The sequence below is a fragment of the Patiria miniata genome, unplaced genomic scaffold (assembly GCF_015706575.1).
Source record: "Patiria miniata isolate m_02_andy unplaced genomic scaffold, ASM1570657v1 HiC_scaffold_5, whole genome shotgun sequence".
NCBI lineage: Eukaryota > Metazoa > Echinodermata > Asteroidea > Valvatida > Asterinidae > Patiria > Patiria miniata.
In genome coordinates, this window is record NW_024037072.1 from 17598939 (window position 1) to 17619103 (window position 20165).

The 20165-nt window shown below is 39.8% G+C and overlaps 1 protein-coding gene across 1 annotated transcript in view; it reads left to right on the forward strand.

The window, feature by feature from the left end:
- The first annotated feature begins 326 nt into the window (after window positions 1–326).
- The window catches only part of LOC119741145 (laminin subunit alpha-like), a 62138-nt gene continuing 42299 nt past the window's right edge, over window positions 327–20165 (forward strand). Inside the window, exons 1-12 of the mRNA XM_038216843.1 lie at window positions 327–594; window positions 1865–2179; window positions 4402–4632; window positions 5792–5905; window positions 7036–7252; window positions 8800–8931; window positions 9521–9699; window positions 11216–11321; window positions 12674–12935; window positions 13798–13936; window positions 14708–15004; window positions 16531–16634. Of these exons, the coding sequence (XP_038072771.1) occupies window positions 526–594; window positions 1865–2179; window positions 4402–4632; window positions 5792–5905; window positions 7036–7252; window positions 8800–8931; window positions 9521–9699; window positions 11216–11321; window positions 12674–12935; window positions 13798–13936; window positions 14708–15004; window positions 16531–16634 (2165 nt within the window). The 5' untranslated portion in view covers window positions 327–525. The remainder of the gene's footprint in view (window positions 595–1864; window positions 2180–4401; window positions 4633–5791; window positions 5906–7035; window positions 7253–8799; window positions 8932–9520; window positions 9700–11215; window positions 11322–12673; window positions 12936–13797; window positions 13937–14707; window positions 15005–16530; window positions 16635–20165) is intronic.

A 20165-nucleotide genomic window follows, 5' to 3' on the forward strand; every position in this document is an offset into this window, starting at 1 on the left:
ACAAAGGTGACGAAAATGGCAAGTGTATAACTTTAACAGTGTCAGTTGGCATAGCGACGCGTCACTTGGGCGGTCCGTTCGCCGGGAAATTCACCATTGAAATTGCGCAGCGCCCTCTGTTGACGTCACAAAAATTCCTTCCTTTCAGCAAAAGTTCAGCTGAAAATGGTCTTTTCTTCCAAGTTTATCTCATCAACTAATGACGATGTTCTTCTTGGAAAGCTTAACTCATTGGGTAATCACTGAAATGATCAGGAAACCGCTTGTTGTGTTCTGTCAATCACCTGCTATCAATCACTTTCGTATGCAAATTAGCTTCATACAAGACGTGTGTACACAGCGCCAGGGGAAAGTCATTCCGAGCCATTTGGAGGAATGCGACGACCGTTGGCTTTATTGTACTTTTTTGTAGGCGAATAATATGAGATTTTGACTTCAATTGAGCCGACCAGACGAACTTTTGTATATTTCTGCATTTCTGGTGGTGGAATAAACCCGATGATATAGAACAAAAGCTGCGGGAGCATGACCAAAATGGGCAAAAGTGGCATATTCTGGGCATCTACCTTCGTCTGTTTGTGTGTTCTTCAACAGGTGCGTGGATGTTCTTTTTTTTTGTCGCCGATTGCGGGGCGCTGTAATCCAAAATATATTTCACCTTAATACATTAGCTGGAGTTACCCAGCCCTAAATTAAATGACAACCCAATGATAAAATTTAGGGCTGGGTAACTTCAGCTATTAATACATGTAATATTTGAACATAAGTTTAAACCATTCAAATATTTTATATTTTAAAAAGGATTTGTGTTAAGTTATGTGTTTGCAATTGCAGTTCTTCAGAAAAATTAATTCAAAGTTTTTTTTAGAGGATAGTGATTAGTGGATATATTATGCCGGATACAGCTTTCTCAGTTTAAATTAGTAAACGATATTAAGCCGGAGAGATCTTACAGTGCCCTCTTTGACACCTAGACGAGTATGCCTACATCATTGTAATGTTTTAAAATACCACCATCATTTGAGCAGCTTTTGTAGCAGATTGGACGACCATCGATGAGTGAGGGATCCTGGATTCGATAACCCCCATGACATCTGTTGCGCTCACTCGAAATTTCCGTTGTTTTTGTTTTCTAACGCAAATAATAATAATATTCTAGTTTTATTATTTTAAATGGATTCCTACGTTTATTTGCAGAGTATCTTTTTCTGATTCGTGGCTCTGGATGATTTTTTTTAAGGGAAATAAGTCCGAAATTGTATCTTGTGGATACGAAGTAACAACGACAATGTTGGCGTAGAACCAGACTAAGATTTGTCATGGTAAAAAGGGTCTAAGTCCCAAGATCCGGCTAAATATCCACTGCCATTTTAGAGCCATTTTCAACATGTTCAAGATACATACATTGTATTCCATAACCATAAACCAAACCATGGGGCTACTTTTTTTACAATGCCAAGCATAAACCGTAGTTCTGTTCTTTTTGTTTGAGAATCACACACTACTTTGTGTATTGTGCCCGATTAATTAACAGTAACATTCTTTTTAAAGCATTTTTCTCACTAAATTTAAACTGTTCTCAGCCTTAAGTACATGCATATTCATATTTTGTTGTTGTTCAGGAATAAAAGAATTAAACAAAATAGTAACCTTCTTTTTAAATGGTAATTTATCTGATACAATCTGGCCAACCAACCCTGTCAGAATTGTAGGTCATCAAGTACTTAAAAAAACAACCGCAGGAGGTCGTAATGTTGTGACCCACCCAGCTTGTGAATTTTTTCTTGAAAAAGAGCATTGTTTAAATAACATGTCCATCATCAAAAGTCAAAAGAATTTTAATAGATTTCCTTTCTGATTTCAGGCTACCCAAGTCGGGTCCCAGTCTTCCCCAGTCAATGTCGCCCTCAACAAGCCGATATCAGCCCGCATCACCTGCGGCCTCAGTGGCCCTGAGAACTTCTACACCCACGGGGAGATATCCAAACCGCCCGGCCAACGCGTGTCCTCAACATGCGACGCTAGCGTCCCCTCGCTGGCCCATGGTCCCGGGAGCATGGTGGATCTAGACCCAGCCACAGGAGACGTGTATACGTGGTGGCAGAGTACCTCTAGGAATAGCCTGCTCAGTGCAGGGATGCTGATGCCCGATACCCAAATAACCATTGATTTGCAAGAGGTAATTGAAGCAGTTGTAATTGAGCCTGTAAAGCCCCAACTGTATGACAGGTTGGAAGTTCGAACCATCGGGGTCTGCTCATAAGTCCGACGCCTCATAGGTCCGACGCCTCATAAGTCTGACAAAATTGCATCCCCTAAACAAATAAAGACCCATAAGTCCGACGCCTCATAGGTCCGACGCCTCATAAGTCCGACGTCTCATATATAGGTCCGATGCCTTATAGCTCCGACGCCTCTTAAGTCCGACAAATTAAACGCTTTGTTTTTCCATTGTCGGACTTATGAGGCGTCGGACCTATGAGGTGGAATAAATAAATTGTATGCATCATAAGTCCGATGCCTCATAGGACTTATGAGACGACGGACCTATGAGGCGTCAGACTTATGATACGGCCCCGAACCATCCTGGCCTGGCTAAGGTGTTCTAGTTTAGCCAGCCCAGCTATACTTGCGCTGGACTCGGCATAGTTTTCACGGCAGAATTCATAAAAAAGTGTTTCTATTTGCCATTTCATCTATGTCGCAAACACAAAATTATTATGTTTAAACCAAAAACAATTTAGGAAAGTCCCAACTGTGGGGCTGAATGGCACTGATATAGTTAGGTCATAAAAAGCCCATTACAAGTCCATCACAACTGCAATCACAAACCCAAATCACATGTGAAAACACAAGTATGTAAACAGTAAACACTCAACGAAAAATTACAAAGGAATGCGTTTGTCACATTTCTATGGCTAAAATTGTAACTTGGGATTGGATGGTTTGTGATGGACATGACGGTCTTGACTACAACATTTTGAACTGACATCAACATTTTGCCTCAGCAAATGTAAATGTACAAAATTTTAAATATTTTAAGTTCAGATCTACTCTTCACACAGTTTTCCAATAAAAGGAGCTGGAAGAATTCAAAGTACTATTGTAGAAAGATTAACCATTTAACAACCAAAACTTAGATTAACAATTTTAATGCAATAAGAAATGTCACAAATTCCAACACTTTATAAATATCATGCACAAATTTTCCCTGGATTCTTTTGGTAACAGCTGTACCTGTTTTCCATAAAAATGCAATTATGACTCACTGCTGCAAAGGGTGTGGTACCATGCATTCACTGTATAATTAATGAAAAGGCAATTATGCAGCACAATGCAGGGAACAAAAGGATTCTGGCACAACTGTTCCTGAGGAACACCTGTTGCATTGTGTCATGAGGCAATATTCAATGGGCGTAGCTTCATAAACACCTGTTAGTTCCATGGAAATCTATAATCCAATTAAGAAAAACATTCCAAAGCCAATCATTTGAAATGACTGTTATGGAATTTTCATTTTATTTACATAGAATTTTTTTGTTTTCCCTGTTTGTTTCTTTTGTAATTGTGTTTCAGACCACTTAAGGATATTCCATATTTGTCCACATATATCTCTCTAACATGACGTCAGTGCCTGCAGATTGCCACTTGCATCAGCATTTTGGGAGTCAAATTTGCATGACACGCATCCGCTGCTCTGTATTTTGAAAACAATTTCGAGCAACATGTGCGCGCATCTTCAAAACATTTTGCACACTGCGCGTGTACACGCACTTGATGGTGTTGAATATGCAGTTTTCCTACGAAGATGGCTGTCTGTGAGAGGGGTCCATTGGTCAAGATTGTGCAGAATTTGAAATGCACTTTTTAGATTTCCAGTTCTCTTGCCAAAAATAAAATAAAAGAAAAGGGGCCTATAAATTTGGGGAACATTGTGTTTAGTATATAAAATTTGTGAGAATATGGTAATAAAAATGGATACTTCGTTGATTTACTTTTGCAATGAGTTTGAATAATTACTTTAATACAAATTTTAGTATTTGTGGTCTGACAAGAAGTCAGGCGGGGGGGGGGGGGGGGGGAGATACATTCCTCATGTAGGAAGTGGTTTTCATGAATACTTAGCTGGTTTTTACAATTTTAGGCCCCTTTACCGGCAGTTACTATTGGACTGTTCTCTTCAATACATGATTGCAACTGCAGTATCCAAGTATAGTAATGGCCACCATGTGGTCTAATGTGCTAGTGGGCGCTCAGTCAACACCGCGTTTTATCACAGAATTAACAATCAGTTTGGACAGGCTGTGTGTTCCAGATGTCTGAGAAACAACTCAGAGAAAATTTTTTTTTTCCAAAACTGTTTTTAAAAGATTTCATGCTGTTTTCTTATGATGCTTGCAGAGTTACAAAATAGAAACGATCCAGATACAAATGGGGGACTCGGTCCGTCCCAACCAGATGGCTGTCTTCAAATCCGTGGACGGCATTTCCTTCACCCCTTGGCAGTACAAAGTCTCATCAAGTGGTCAGTGCATGACGGAGTTTGCAGTACCGCTGACTACATCCGTGACTCAAGACTCTTCTGTACTTTGTACTGTGTACTCGATCAGCTCTCAGCCAAGGAATGAGGTGGTGAGTGCACATCAGATGATTTTACAGCTTTTTGATGATTGTAGCTCCTTCTTTTTTAATTTGATTGCTTCAAGAGCTCCCTAACTATTTTGAAGTCCTCCAGAAGTTAGAGTTGCATTTCCCCTGCCATTTTTAGGTTTCATGCCCAAAAACAGATTCCTCTTCTAAATTGCTACATTTCTAGCAATACAAACGTTATTCAATTCTGAATGAATCATCAACTGAGAAATTTGCCCACATTGAATTATTACTTTAAAAATTTAGAAATTTAACAATTAGCCCAACAATATTCCACCCCAAGTATTGAAAATGTATGGACCAGAAACCAGTCTTCTTGCAAGGCGAATCTGAGTGTGTCCAAAATAAAACCCTTTTTTCCCCAGAGGGTTGCAGATGCAGTTGCAAAAGCATTAACAAGTAAGAGTTTTTTTAGTTGAAATAAAACATACAACATGCTTTCAACTGTTCCTACCTAGGATCAGCTGGTTTTCTCTTATTTCACTTTACACTATATATACATGTACACCATTAAAAAAAAGGAGAAATGCTGTATAAAGCATGTAAAGGTTTATAGAATTTCCTATTTTTGTTACTTCCGAGTTGCATGCCTGATATGGAAAAATTTGCTAAAAGAAAAACAAACTGAATATTAAGAAGATCAAGGGGAACACATCTTTTAACACCTGGTTTTGCTTTATTTGAAAGATTCAGGAGTCTGTGTATATCAATAAAATGTAGTTTTGTGCAAATCTGGTCAAACACTTCCAAAAGTACTGTTAAACTGCACAATCCTGGATTTTGCCCAGATTGAGGTTGCGTCTCAGCATAAATTCCCAGCGAATGATTGTTACATAATTAATACTCATCGTCTTACTTTGAAAAAGAAAACAGTATGGATCATATCTGTACTTTAAGACAAGAGATTACACTTTTGACAACAATTAAGTAAAACCGTGCTAATGTTAATCAAGTTAAAGTTGACAAGAAGAAGAATTCTATGAAAAAATTGACAGCTTTATCTGGTGACATGTTGAAATTACATGTATGTCTATATCGCAAACAGAGTGTTGATTTTGACATTCTGTTGATTTGTCTCCAATGCATGCCCTTAAACATTCTTTATTTATGTGGGGATATCCTGTGTTTTTCTTCTTGATAGATTACTTTCAACTTCAACCCTCCACAACAATTCACTGAGTGGCAACGTGCCAGATACGTACAGTTCAACTTCTACAACATGGAGCGAAGTTTTGGTATCTTTTCAGATGAATATGTGAGTACTTGGATTTTTGTCTAAACGCCTTCTGCATGTCAATTTCTTTCATCCTTGTTCTGCAATGTAAGTCTGTATTACAGATAGAGACAGATAGTGAATTTTCAGCTTCAAGCTGATTGTGATGTTATTGGCCATTAACCCTAAATAATCCGGGTTTATTTGGCCATTAACAGGGAGAGATTCTGTCGCCTCCTATATTAAAAAAAAAAAAAAATATGCAATGAGACTTCCTCACTGGAATTTGGTATATAAAAGTAGAGACACTCATGCTTAATGTAAATGTTCAGCTGAATCAGACAAAGCATTTTATAATTACGGTCATTATGTGTTCATCCGCTAATGAGTATGTTTGCTTGTACACAGTATAAACTGAAAACATAAGTTTTGGCATCCCATTACAGACATTTGACCTTGTCACCAACGCTTCATCAGATTTTTACGAAATTGGTGTCAAAAGTCTGCTAGACATCAAACGTCATAAAGCTGGTCTCAAGTCAACCAGCAAGTTGCTTGCACTGCAGCTGAACTGGCCTTGGTCAAGGCATTCATCGATAGTGTCTGTGTTGGTACTTGGCCACTTAACATTCGTTCTTCGCCAACTGATTTGCAAATCGTAGCCGCGTGAGGTTGCTATTCATGTTTCGTACAGTGCATAGCATGTTGTTGTTAGTTTTTATGTTTCAAGTAGCGAGACAGACACTATCGATGAACACCTTGACCTAGGCAAGGCTAGTTCCATCTCAGTGCAAGCAGATCGCAGGTTGACCTGAGGATGGCCTAAAGGCTCGACACCATCCACTTGGCTGGGGGGGGGGGGGGGGGGCTCACAGTTTTTTTTGGGGGGGGGCAGACTATTTTGACGTTGGTGGTGCTACTTACACCCCTATTATACTACTCGAAAATAGGCCACATTCATATCACCAAGGTCAAATCGTGGGACTTAAAAAAAAAAAAAAAAAAAATTGACGGGGGGGGGGGGGGGGGGGGGGGGGGGGGGGGGGGAGGGGGGGGGCTCAAGCCCCCCGAGCTCCCCCCCCCCCCTTGGGTGTGCCACTGCATCCACTGCCAGAGTGTAGTAGGTAGAGCAAGGGCAAATATTAACCATTGAGAGCATACTTGGATTGCAGCATCATTACACAGTTCGCAACATCAACGTTCTGGGCCAGTGTGAGTGCAACGGCCACGCCACTGACTGCACCTTGCAGCCCGTGGCCGGGGACTCGGAGCGCATGACCTATCAGTGTGTGTGCGGCGGGAACACCCAGGGCCCCACCTGCCATCAGTGTCTGCCATTCTACAACCAGCTGGCTTATCAGACGGGCCAATCTGGATTCACTTGTCAAGGTTTGTGTGGCTGAGATGCTGTTACAGACTCCCTGCATGAACAGTATAGATACAGTAAACCCCGGCTAAACCGACATCGTACAACTCGTCAAATCGCTCAAGTCGGCCGTCTGACTAAAGTCCCGATTGTCCGTAATGCATTTCCATTGAATTTTTTATTTCTATGTCGCCATTTCACGCAAGTCGTCGTGTTATTCTCGGTCCCCTTTCCATAAAAAGCATTACAAAATCATTTGTGTAAGTCGGCATTCTCGCATTGGCATCGACTTCCTGTACTGCGGTTGGCAAGGTGTCGAGTGAAAAGTGATTTGGCACGGCCTGTGATCGCTGCATGCATGCATTGGTGTCAAAAAACGGTGTCCTACTGCATACATCGCATGTGCATCGTGAGCATACCGGTATCAATACCAGTACACCCTCTAGGCTGTACGCATGCACTCTGTCCATTTTAGGGGTCGTCTTATTGAATGACCAGTGCTGCAGTCAATGCGTGCGTGATATATCGGACCACACACACATTTAATTGGTTACTGTGCACTTACATGTATCTTGGTCTCCACTATCAATACCCCAAACGTGATGATACAATTCAAGGATTAATTTGCTGGACTCAACTCAAGCATTAAGGAGACAATCCAGGGTAAATCGTAGCCATTTAGTGCAATGAATCGTGTGCAAAAGACCATTCATGTAAGCCAGCAAAATGACGACTTACATCAGATATCGGCATTCGCGTAAGTCGTCACTACTTCTCGGGTCCTGAGAGTGCCGACTTAGCCGGAGTTTACTGTGATTGCACTTTGATTAATTAAAATCTGAATGTGCACAAACCTGTACCGTGTTTGTGTGAGTGCCGAATGTGGGGCAACAATGCGTTTTTGGTCCGGCCTGTTTGTAATCAATTTATAGTTTTCAAAGTTAAACAAAGATATTGACCAAGACAGAAAACTCCTTAACTGAAGAGTGTGTCTCTTAACTGACATCACAGAACAGCGCCCTCAGCTGTTAGGAAAAGCATGAAGCACTTCAAATGTTAGACATGTTAAAATAGTGCACTTTTCAAAACGTTTAGCCAGAAATGGATCTCTCATAGTTTTCATACACAAAATATGTTTCAGTGTAACTGAAGCGGCAGCACTTCAGGGTGGTGGTGTACCTCCTCATTACTAGTGCTACAGCTGGGGGTTTCTGATGTGATGGGTCAGAGGTCGCAGGTTAGACTCGGAGATTGCAAGGGTTTTGACAGAAGCGTCATAGATCATCAGGTTCTTCTACATTTATTGTCGCATCGAATTGGCTCCGTGAAAAATCCTTGCATCCTTTAGTAATTATTAATCAGTATCATCAGGAAATTAACGAATCAAAATGGTAAAATCAGAGTCGAAACGTTGACTATCACGCAGTTGTATGTTTGCGATTTGTTGCCAAGCAGTACTCCGCTGCACTTCAACAGAGGGCGCTATACAAAAATTGCTATCATCAGGATACATTTACAGTAACATTCATGTCATGGTCCCTTTAAAACAAAACTTGTTGTTTTTCTGTAGAGTGCAACTGCTTTGGGCACAGTGACGTTTGCGCCTATGACACATTAGTTGGGAGGGTTAATGGTAGCTTGGATGCCAGCGGCAGCTACAATGGTGGTGGCGTCTGCCAGGAGTGCCAGAACTTCACTGCAGGTACAAACATCTTTGACCTTGTATTTTAGCTTCAGCACTCTGGTTATGAAATGCGTTATCAAAATGAGATAAAAAGTTGAACGCTAGACAACTAAGATGGAGCCGATATATCAGCATGTCATCTTTTGTGGGTGTTCTTTTTAACCACCATATTGGCTCACAGCATGCACAAAGTTAATATGTTTGTTATAATATTGCGTACGTGGACTTCAAAAGGGGGAAATTACTGTCATCAGTTTCAATTGTTCAATCGCACACTTAATTTTTTCAGACTAATTCTACTTGAATGTCCCCTTCCATACTTTATACACTTGAAATTTAAAAACTTTAAACCATTTTTAACCAAACACATATGTCCCAGTCTGTATATTTTTCAAAGTGAAATGAAAAATGGGCAACTTTGGTGAAATCCCATTTAATCTTTCCCTTTGAACCCAATTCCTTGTTGAAAAGTCTATTATTTTTTCCGTTTTAAAAGTACACAGCACTGAGCATACAGCGCTTACAAGATAACATTGGTGAAGGCAATACTCAATATCAAAAGGTTAGATAGTGATTGCATTCATTTCTTTCCTGTGTGCTCATGAAGGCATTAATTGTCAAGAGTGCCAGCAGTTTTACTTCCGTCCGTCCGACAAGCTCCAGACAGATGAAGATGCCTGCCAGTCCTGCGAGTGTAACATCCCTGGCACCAGGGAGGACCCCAACACTGGCCTGGTCAAGGGAGAGTGTGTCATGAACACTGACAGGCCTAGTCCAAGTGGAATGGTTTGTTCTTTTGTGATAGAAAAGATCCCCCAACGTTAACTTTGTTGAAAGCCAACATTTTAATGTTTATTCCCACCCTCAGTGAACAATCCTGTTAAGACTGATGTTCACAGCAATTTTTTACACGCCAAATTTGTCTGACTGCTGTGCAATGTACTTAACCAATTTTGCGAAACTTAGCATATAGCTGTGCAACAGTGTATGCCAGGGATTCATTTGAGGATAATCGTAGCTTTATTAACAATGGCTATTTCGGCAATTGAGCTATAGGTTCTCATAGTATGACGTTAAAGTAGCATGCGACCATCCGGTTTGTCCGTCATCAGCCACCATTGCACAATTAAGACAAGCATTTGTTTAGCAACGGTTTCATTCATTGTAACTAGACAGCGGGGCTCATTTCCACGTAAAATAATTGTGAATTCTTATCAAATGACATAATTATGTCACAACCTGTGCCATGCACGATTGTCATAACCGTGCCAACCCAGCACTGGGTGTTGGCTCATCCTTCCTCTCACACGGTTTGGCATCCAACCACTGATCTCTATATAAAGACTGGATAGCGGATAAAGAGCCACACAGTGAATGAATTTGACGCCATATTGGTGAGACTGGTGAAACCGGCTGGTGATCTACAAAGGACAAGTTGCCGCCTTTACAGACAGCATGATTTATTTTGTAACATCGCGTTTCACTTAACTTATATTTTGACCACCACCACTGACCAAGGTTTACAATTTTTCTAACGTCATGCTTTACTTTTTTAATGCTGCAGTTCACTTTTTCGGCCTTTTTGGAAATAATAACCACTACGGAAATGTGTCCCTTTTAGAACATCATAATATGTGTACGTGACCAAAATGCGCGTCAACTGTTGATACAACACGCACGTATATACGCGTAGAACGTTCGTATTATACGCGGCCATCTTCGTGAGACCGGGGGCGAATTGGTCAATATGCAAAGTCTACTGTGTGACTGGTGTATGGATATCCGCTATCCAGTCTTTATATAGAGATCAGTGCATCCAACACAGCTTTTAAGGCTTGCCTACTATGTGTACCTACTTCGCGGTGCGGTATACAATATTTGCCTTCTACAATGGTGACTCTGACTCTCTAGTACTCGGATGTAGGCCAGGTCACGTTGGTCAGTGAGAAGTAGCCCTATACAACATCGTGATTTGACAATCATGACTGCTGTGTAGCTCAAATTGCCAAAATAGCAATTATAAAATTGTCAATTTTTTATTTGTAAAAATTACAAAAATACGTACATGTATTTTAAACATTACAGGTATTTCATGTGCCATTACTTGCTTATGCCATAACATATGGTAAAAGTGGAGTTTCGTAAAAGTGAAAGGGATTATAGTTGCTAAAGCCGTAAACAAAAAGGGACAATTTTTGGCACTTTCTTTGACAGATTTACACCCATCATTTTCCTTGTAAAAGCCCTTTCCATGTCAACAGCTTTTTTTCTCTGAAATGTTTCCTGTTGATTTTCTTATTAGCTTCCTGGAGGCTGTTACTGCAAGGTCAATGTGCGGGGGTCAAAGTGTGAAGAGTGTGCTGATGAATTCTATGATCTGACTGACGCAAACTCAAATGGATGCCTCAGTGAGTGCAGTGAAACTCTGGCATCAAAGTTTGATCTTTACTGTCCGAGCTTTTACATGAATACTTTAAGGCTAAAAACATTTAAAGAATGATTATCTGTTGCCCAAGCATGCCTAAAAGCACAACTATATCCATAGGCTCATTTATAAGGGCATGTTCACTTTATGTTTGATCAGTGCTTATAAGTAAAAAAAAAAATGGAAAATTGTTTCGCATATAGTTTGCTTAAACACTTTTATTCAATGAATCACTTTTTAGTAGTCTTTTTATGCCAAGGCCAAAAAAAATAGTGCTGCTTCCGATTACATGGCATTTGAAAATAGGGTACGTAGGTAGTGATTTTTTTTTTTGGCAATTTGTTTTGTGTACGATCACATGGAGGTGTCTGCCTGCATAGTCAAGAGTAAAAGGTAGCAATTCATGGTTTTCACTTTTTTTTCCTCATTTTTCCAAAAAAAAAAAAAAATTAGGGTAGGGGCTGTCAAAATAGGGTAGGGTAACTGGAATTAGAACAATTTTTTTTGGCCCAAGCGGGTACAGTGAAAACAAAAATTGAGTCCAGAAGTGTTTCTACCATGGTATTTGAGACATGAGTTGGGGAGGGGCGCAATGCATCACGCATTTGTACTTCAGTGAATGAATATTTCACAATTGTTAATATTGGCTGCTGCTAAAATGGAACTTGGCATTTGACACCTGAGTAATTGCATGCCAGCGGAGGCAAAGACAAGGGTGCCATGCCTCCTCATAAGTCCATCATCACATCAGTCAACAAGTCTGTTTGTAGCATGATCAAGCTTACATCAGTTTCTGAACTGGGAATTTACAGGGTGAATAAAAAAAATCCGAGATATTATTGCTAATTGGAACAGAAGTAGGGCCCATGTGAATCAAAGGGAGATATCCTCGTTTAGGGTTGAATCTCCTCTTTAAAATGACACCCTGATCATGTCATTACATTCACGGTTGACTGAGCAGTGACCAAGTTTATGAAAGGGTCTATTTAGAGAATTGCTCCACTTTTCAATTGTGTTTTTTTGTGGTGTCAGTTGTCACAGAGTGATAAGCCAATCAAGGCAGGTGGGGAAAAAAAGAGATTTCACCATGAAGAGTAGCGCAATTCCCTAAATAGACCCTTTCATAAAATTGGTCACTGCTCAGTCAACCTTGAATGTAATGACATGATCAGGGTGTCATTTTAAAGAGGAGATTCAACCCTAACAGAGGATATCTCCCTTTGATTCACATGTGCCCTACTTCTGCTCCAATTGGCAATAATTTCTCGGTTTCGTTTTTTTTTAATCCACCCTGTATAGGGAAGTAGCAAATAAACTATGTGTATGTCCTTCTAGGCTGTAACTGTTTCACTGTGGGAACCGTCTCGGCCTCAAACATCTGCAACAAGGATGCCACAGGCCAGTGCCCTTGCAAGAACTTCACCACAGGCCGCCGCTGTGACCAGTGTATGGACGGCTACTACGGCCTGGCTGCTGCCAATCCAGAGGGGTGTTTGGCCTGCTCTTGCGATGCCGGAGGGGCGCTGAGTGCAACCTGTGATAAGCAGTCGGGGGACTGTTCTTGTCGGAGTAATATTGAAGGGAGACAGTGCAACAGGTTGGTAGTTGATGCTTTTCACATTGCGTCAAAAGGAAATATTTGAGCTTCAGTTTTGGATCACATCACTCTAAAAGCACCAAAAGTGCTAAACTGACATGACTGATGTTGTTGGTCCATGCATCCAATCCCTTGATGAAAATCTAACCATGCATTAAAAAGATATTTTGAAACAATTAATCAAGTGTCACAGGTTTGACTTGTTGATATTTATGGACTTTGTGTTGTGTATGGCCTTGCATTTACCATTGGTCAAGGTCTCCCTTCAGATTCTCTATTCATCACAGTCACAACAAATTTTACCAACAGCCTAAAAGAAGTCAAAAAAGAGATGAGACCAAGCTTGATCAATAGTTATATATAATCATATTTTATTCATTATGCATTACAGACTTAAAAACCACATAAACACTGATGTGTGTGCTGATTTGGTATATTTTTTTTATGAATACTTCCATTAAATTACATCTGTTGACCAGTCACTAACAATGATCATTATTTCGTCAACAAACTCCCGAAAAAAAGGGTTTAATAGTGTCTTTCTGTATGCGCGTTGTTTTTCCAGATCTTCATGTACGTTTATGTTGCCTGTTCATTGGGATCGTCTGTCAAAATCGCTCAATGGGGTGATTTCGATGAATATGCAATGCATACGCAACGAACGAGTAACTGGAAAGGCGGTGATCATCTTCACCTGATCAAGTATTTCCAGCACTAATTGGATGTATTAGCCACCGTACAAACTTTTGTTGTGTTACATGTGCAAGTTTGTACTCTGCATTGAATGTTTATTCTTCTGAATTATTCCTGAAGAAATTAACAATGAAACCTTGACATTTTCTGTTGTGAATGAATTGCACAGGGTGACGGCATATTCCTACTACCCAAGCCTACACTCGATCAGCGCCGAGTTTGAATCCATCGGCCATGCTAACTGGGAGAGAGACGGTGTTAACTATCCCGGCTATAGCTGGTATGGCTACGTCACTCTTACAGGACAGGTAACTTTTAAACCATTGCCGGTTTGGAAAATTGGCGGCTAGCCAGCCAGATTTGAACTGGTTAAGTTGTTGAAGTTATCTATCTGCAGCCGATTTCACGTCATCTTATGCCTTGGTTTAAGGGTTCGGGCAACAAAATGACTGCACAGCTGTGCAAGAAACTTCCTATCAAATTTTACAGAACTTGGTGTAGCTGCCATAAACTGTTTAAATATTTAACATCCTTGATGACAATAAACACAGCTTTTACAACAGCTGTTTGTGTACAATTTTATACATACTGTTCATAATGTTCACAAAACAGTCTGTGAATTTCTTGTGTCAACTTTTTCCTGTATCAACAGTGGGGGTGATAACAGACTTCACAATGATCACAATTAGTTAAAAAGTCTGTTTAAGTTGTGATGCCATAATTATGCCACAGAAATGACTGCGTAAGTTAAGCCATTATTTGGTGCAGTAATAGAAAAATGTTGTGCAACTCACACAATTAAATGTGGTGCATGTTGAGTTTCATTATTGCGTATCATGAATTCGGCTGCTTCACTAAGCTTGTCAAAACGATTCTCACAAGCTCCCAGACAGGACTATGTATACAATGAAACTTGTGTCCTGAAGAACACAAATATTATTTTATTGAAATAGATTGAATGTACTCTCTATAGTTTTGCTAAACAGCATTAAATATGTGCAACTGATAAAGGAGATTTGCCTCCAATGACAGATGAAGGCACTGGTTTTGTTTACTGATTTATACATTTTATGTTTCAGATGTCCACCACAACAACCCTGTCAGTTCCCCCCTCCCAGTTGAGTGGAACATTCGAGATAATCCTCCGGGCAGCCAATGAAGGTGCAACCCAAGTGGACCTGACCATTACCCCAAGGGGCACGACCGCCGGCGACACCCAGCGAGGCATCGTGAGCCTTCCCCTTTGCGCGACCTGGTGCTTTGATGGCGTCGCACAAAATGTGGATGCGAGCCAGGGGTCAAGGTTCACGCTGGGCACCGGAGAGTGGGACGTGACAGTCACCGTGAATGTCCAGGGTGGGGCAAGAGTGCTTTTTGTAAGTTTTGTCGTTTCTTTGTTTTTTCACTTACCAATTTCTCCTTCTGATAAAATCTAACCATCTACTGGTGAATTTTCTTGGCAAAGTATCTGCCCTTTCGTAAGTTTTGTCGTTTCTTCGTTTTTTTCAATTAGCAATTTCTCCTTTGTGATAAAATCTAACCATCTACGGGTGAATTTTCTTGGCGAAGTATCTGCCCTAATTAACCCTCTATGTTAATAAACGCAGCAACATGCGACATAAATGATAACTGATATCAGTGCAGCAAGATTCACAGACTTTACACTGGTCGCACTGTGTTGTGTCTGGCAGGGTAAGCGTAAGTTTAAAGTTGCAAAAAATTAAAGACTTAAATATCAGTTAAATAAAAAAAAGAACTTGTCTTTAGAACTTACAGCAGGACTTTTCTTATCAGAACAAAAAGTACTTAGCGAAAGTTGATAATAAGCAGGACAAGTTCTTTTCAGAACTAAATATCTTCTAAGCAGTAGTTATTACCACATGGTGTTACTGCAAACCGAAACGATACCGATACTCCACCATGCAAAGCCTCAAATGTTATAATTTATTATCATGTATCAGTAAACTTAGTTCATCTTTACGTTATCCCTCTACCGCCCCAAAGCACCTGCCTGCTTATACCACCCTAAACTGCCCCAGTACTCTGTGGTTTTATGGATTCATCAAGGAGTAAATACAATGTAGTACAATGTAATACCAGTCATCAAGGAGTAAATACGGTGTAGTACAATGTAATACAAGTCATCAAGGAGTAAATACAGTGTAGTACAATGTAATACAAGTCATCAAGAAGTAAATACAGTGTAGTACAATGTAATACAAGTCATCAAGGAGTAAATACAGTGTAGTACAATGTAATACAAGTCATCAAGGAGTAAATACAGTGTAGTACAATGTAATACCAGTCATCAAGGAGTAAATACAGTGTAGTACAATGTAATACAAGTCATCAAGAAGTAAATACAGTGTAGTACAATGTAATACAAGTCATCAAGGAGTAAATACAGTATGCAGTGTAGTACAATGTAATACAAGTCATCAAGGAGTAAATACAGTGTAGTACAATGTAATACAAGTCATCAAGGAGTAAATACAATGTAGTACAATGTAATACAAGTCATCAAGGAGTAAACACAGTGTAGTACAATGTAATACAAGTAATCAAGGAGAAAATACAGTGTAGTACATTAATGTAATACAAGTCATCAAGAAGTAAATACAGTGAAGTACAATGTAATACAAGTCATCAAGGAGTAAATACAATGTAGTACAATGTAATACAAGTCATCAAGGAGTAAACACAGTGTAGTACAATGTAATACAAGTAATCAAGGAGAAAATACAGTGTAGTACATTAATGTAATACAAGTCATCAAGAAGTAAATACAGTGAAGTACAATGTAATACAAGTCATCAAGGAGTAAATACAGTGTAGTACAATGTAATACAAGTGTTGAAAGGGCTAATCCTAACTTTCTCTATCCATTTATGTCCAATCCCAGGATCAAGTTGTTGCCCTCCCAGTGGAGTTCAGTGAACCCTCAGCACTGCTCGGAGATGCCTCAGACTTTATGAGTGCTTGTGATGTCTACAACAATAACATGAGGTATTTTATCACAGATATTAACATTTTAACCCTAGCTCGGCTCATGATCAATCCACCAGGATCCAACTATGTTGCATTTTTCATTGGATCCGGTTGGTAGACCTTGCAATGTGAACTTAATCTGTTGGATTTATACTGCTCCACAGTTATAGTCCACATTTTGCTTGCAATCGGTTACATATCTGTGAACGGGCGCAAGCCAGTTAGTCCAACCTCGTCTCCAGTGCTTACTTTATTTCCAACGTTGTTTCCAATAGTAAACCCTGGATAGGAAACTTCCTTCCTGCATTCTGATTCGATACCGCAATTGGCTAGAAATGGATTTATATCGTGTACTTGGTGTTGTTATTCACAACGTGCAGTACGTGTTTTCGCGATCATTCGTCCACGCCTTCTCGAAAATATTCATTTCCTTTCCAGTTTGTTAATATTAATATGAAATGTGATACTGCATGTTGTCTCGTTAAGATTGTTACAGTTTAATTAAAATGAAATCATGTTTTCGTAACTCACGCCACGCTCGCGCTGCGACGAATTGATTCTGTTTTTACCCCAGACACCGCATACAAAAACAAACGCAAATGTAATGCACAGGCAGGCACCAGACTACTCCTAATTTGCATACGTGTTCAAAAATCTTGTACATGCAAATGATCCAATACCAGGGTGAGAGAGCAGGTAGTGGTGGGCGCGTACTGCTCGACACCCATGGGACGAGGTTGCAGTTAGTCTGGTTCCCTGACCTGACAATTCCCTGATGTCTGTAAGTTGTTCTGTTTCATCTGGAGCAACGGGACAAGGAACCAGACTACAAGAACAGCATTAATATTGTTTCTGCTCATTTTTCAGGCATCCACATGAACACAAAACTTTAAAGGGGAATATACAACATTTGCTTTTGCTCTGATTTAAGAAATATGGATGGATTTGGGGTCAAGTATTTCATGGCAAATATTGTTACACTGACTTGTTTGAATGTTTGTGTTCATAGATGCTGGAAAAACCAAGAAAAACAATCATATTCTTTGTAGCCTGGTTCCCTGAACCACTTCAGATGAAACAGAGCAATTAATTTATAAATGTTGAGGAACTGTTAAGTTGGGGAACTAGTCTAGCTGGCTTGTACCTGTTTATAGATGTGTAATCGATTGCAAACAAAATACGGACTAAATATGGTAAATTGGGGGCAGTATTGGAAAAAGCCAGTTTTTTTTAAATCATGGTCGGCCTACTATCGTTGGAAATTGAAAAAAAAACAGGTTCCATGATTTTCCAGGATGCTTCAGAGTTTCATTCACTAACTGCCCAGTAAGGTATTTCATGATAATTTGGTAGTTTGTTTTGTGATGTTTTGCAAATGTTGTATATTCCCTTTAAACGGGTCAGTGGAACAATATTTGCTATAAAATACTAACCCCCAAATTGTTCCACTTCTAAAACTTACAGCAAAAGCAAATTTTGTATATTGCCTTTAAGACCACAAATGCAATACAGTAATAGAAATTATACTATTTTACATGAACATGTACAGTGTATTTAAAAAAAATATTGGTTAAAATAAAACAAGGGAGAGCATTCTCGTATATGCATGTGCAGGAAAACCTTTGAAAGAATTTAGTGATAGCACACAATTTAGCTTTACAGTGTTTAAACACTAGTACAAATCTGTACACATTATGCTGCCTGCTTCTACAAGATTGAGTAGAGTAACACACTCAAGCTCTAAACTTGAACAGAAAGAAAACTTCTTTAAATATTTTTAATAACATAGCCTTTTGGCGACAGTTCGGGCAATTTCAAACATGTCAAAGTTTGTTTAAATTGAAATTGATTGGCACCATGTTATTACGAGTAAGTGCTAAATACGCAAGTTTGTTTTGTTGCGCTGTAATAAAAGGTCCAAAGGTTACCATGACAACATAGGTCTGTTTATGAAGGGTTGCCTAGGCAGTGGATCTATATATGGCACTGTGTGACGCACATCCAATTCCTCAATCTGGATAAACTAATTTTGTTTTTTGTGGAAAAAGAATTTGGCCTGTTAAGATTAAACATGTGGCCAGTCCTAGGGCGTTAACAGCTTTTATCTATCTAGCCCTAACAGCTTTTATCTATCTAGCCCTAGTATGGTTGGGAAATTGTAATTAATTTTCTGTAAGCTTCTGAATTGTGATGTCTTTAAAGCATGGAATTTCCCAAATGTGTGTTATTACACAAAAAAAAATCTGAGGTGTTTATACTACTGAGTTTGTACAAATTCAAGTAAAGAAAAGCCTTAATTAGAGAAATTCCTCCATCTATGATTTTTTGTACTTTTTATCGTAGAATTGACATGTCTTGTCCCAAATCTACCCCCCCCCCCCAAAACAAAATTATGTCTTTTGTATTGAGCTACTGCTGAAAGTAATAACAGTGGTTCTGTACATTCAGGTCAGCCCCGTCGCCAAAGGGGGGGGGGGGCCTGGTGGGGCTATGAGCCCCCCTTGGCAAGGCATTGCCCTCCCCCCTAACTAATTAAGTTCATTTTAGTAAACATGTATTTATATGCACATTAACCACATTATTGTGGAATTTCCAACACTCGAAAAAAAAAAAGAACCCTTACTGAAGTAATATTGTACCAATAACATGATTAAATAATCTTAAAACTCAATTTTAGTTGCTTTACCGTTAATACTTAAGTTTAAAAAACAAAAAATGTTAAAAGTGAATTGTACTTTAGTTTCACTAACACGAAGAAAATAAGTAAGACAATATCATTTAAAATTGAGTTAATGGTACATTTAAACGTTTTGGCTAGTATTACTCAAAAACAGATTCCTCACATGCACTTAATTTATTTATTTTATTGAGTAGATCAATATATTTTTTTAGTGCAGTTACACGACACATGGCCATTCTTTTTAGTTGCATTTCAGCAATTTTAGAGCATTCTTACGAAACATCTTGCTCGTGAGCGTGTATATAATTGGATTGACCCAACTGCAGCTGCTCACGGTAAAGTAAGACACCGCCTGCAAATAAAGAGCAACGGTACTGAAATCATAGTAGCATACGTACAGATCGCTAATGAACCTTGGCAGCCAGGTAATGAGGAACGTGAGGTTGACAAGCAGGAGCATCCTGAGTGCCTTCCACCCGGCGAAGGGTTTCAGCCGTTGGGGCTGGGGTTGTTGGTTGTCTTCTCTGCTGTTGCCTGTGGGAGCGGGTAGCTGCCGGATCCTCATTGCATGACGGTGACTTACCTTCATCAATTGTGCATAGATCCCGACAAGGATGGCATTCGGGAGAATGATGGTGAATGCTTGGAGGATGGCCCCCACAATGCAATCGATGCTGATGTTAGGATAGCAGCCAACATAGTCCAGGTACACGACTCCGTAGAGGCCTATGAAAGTCAGAGCAAATGCCATCGTGAGGGCAGACGCAACAAGTGTCGTCACGATGGCGCGTTTCTTGTTCATGAGCATTGGGTAGCGTAACGGACGCACAATGGCAAGACAGCGATCCACCCCAATGATGACCAACGTA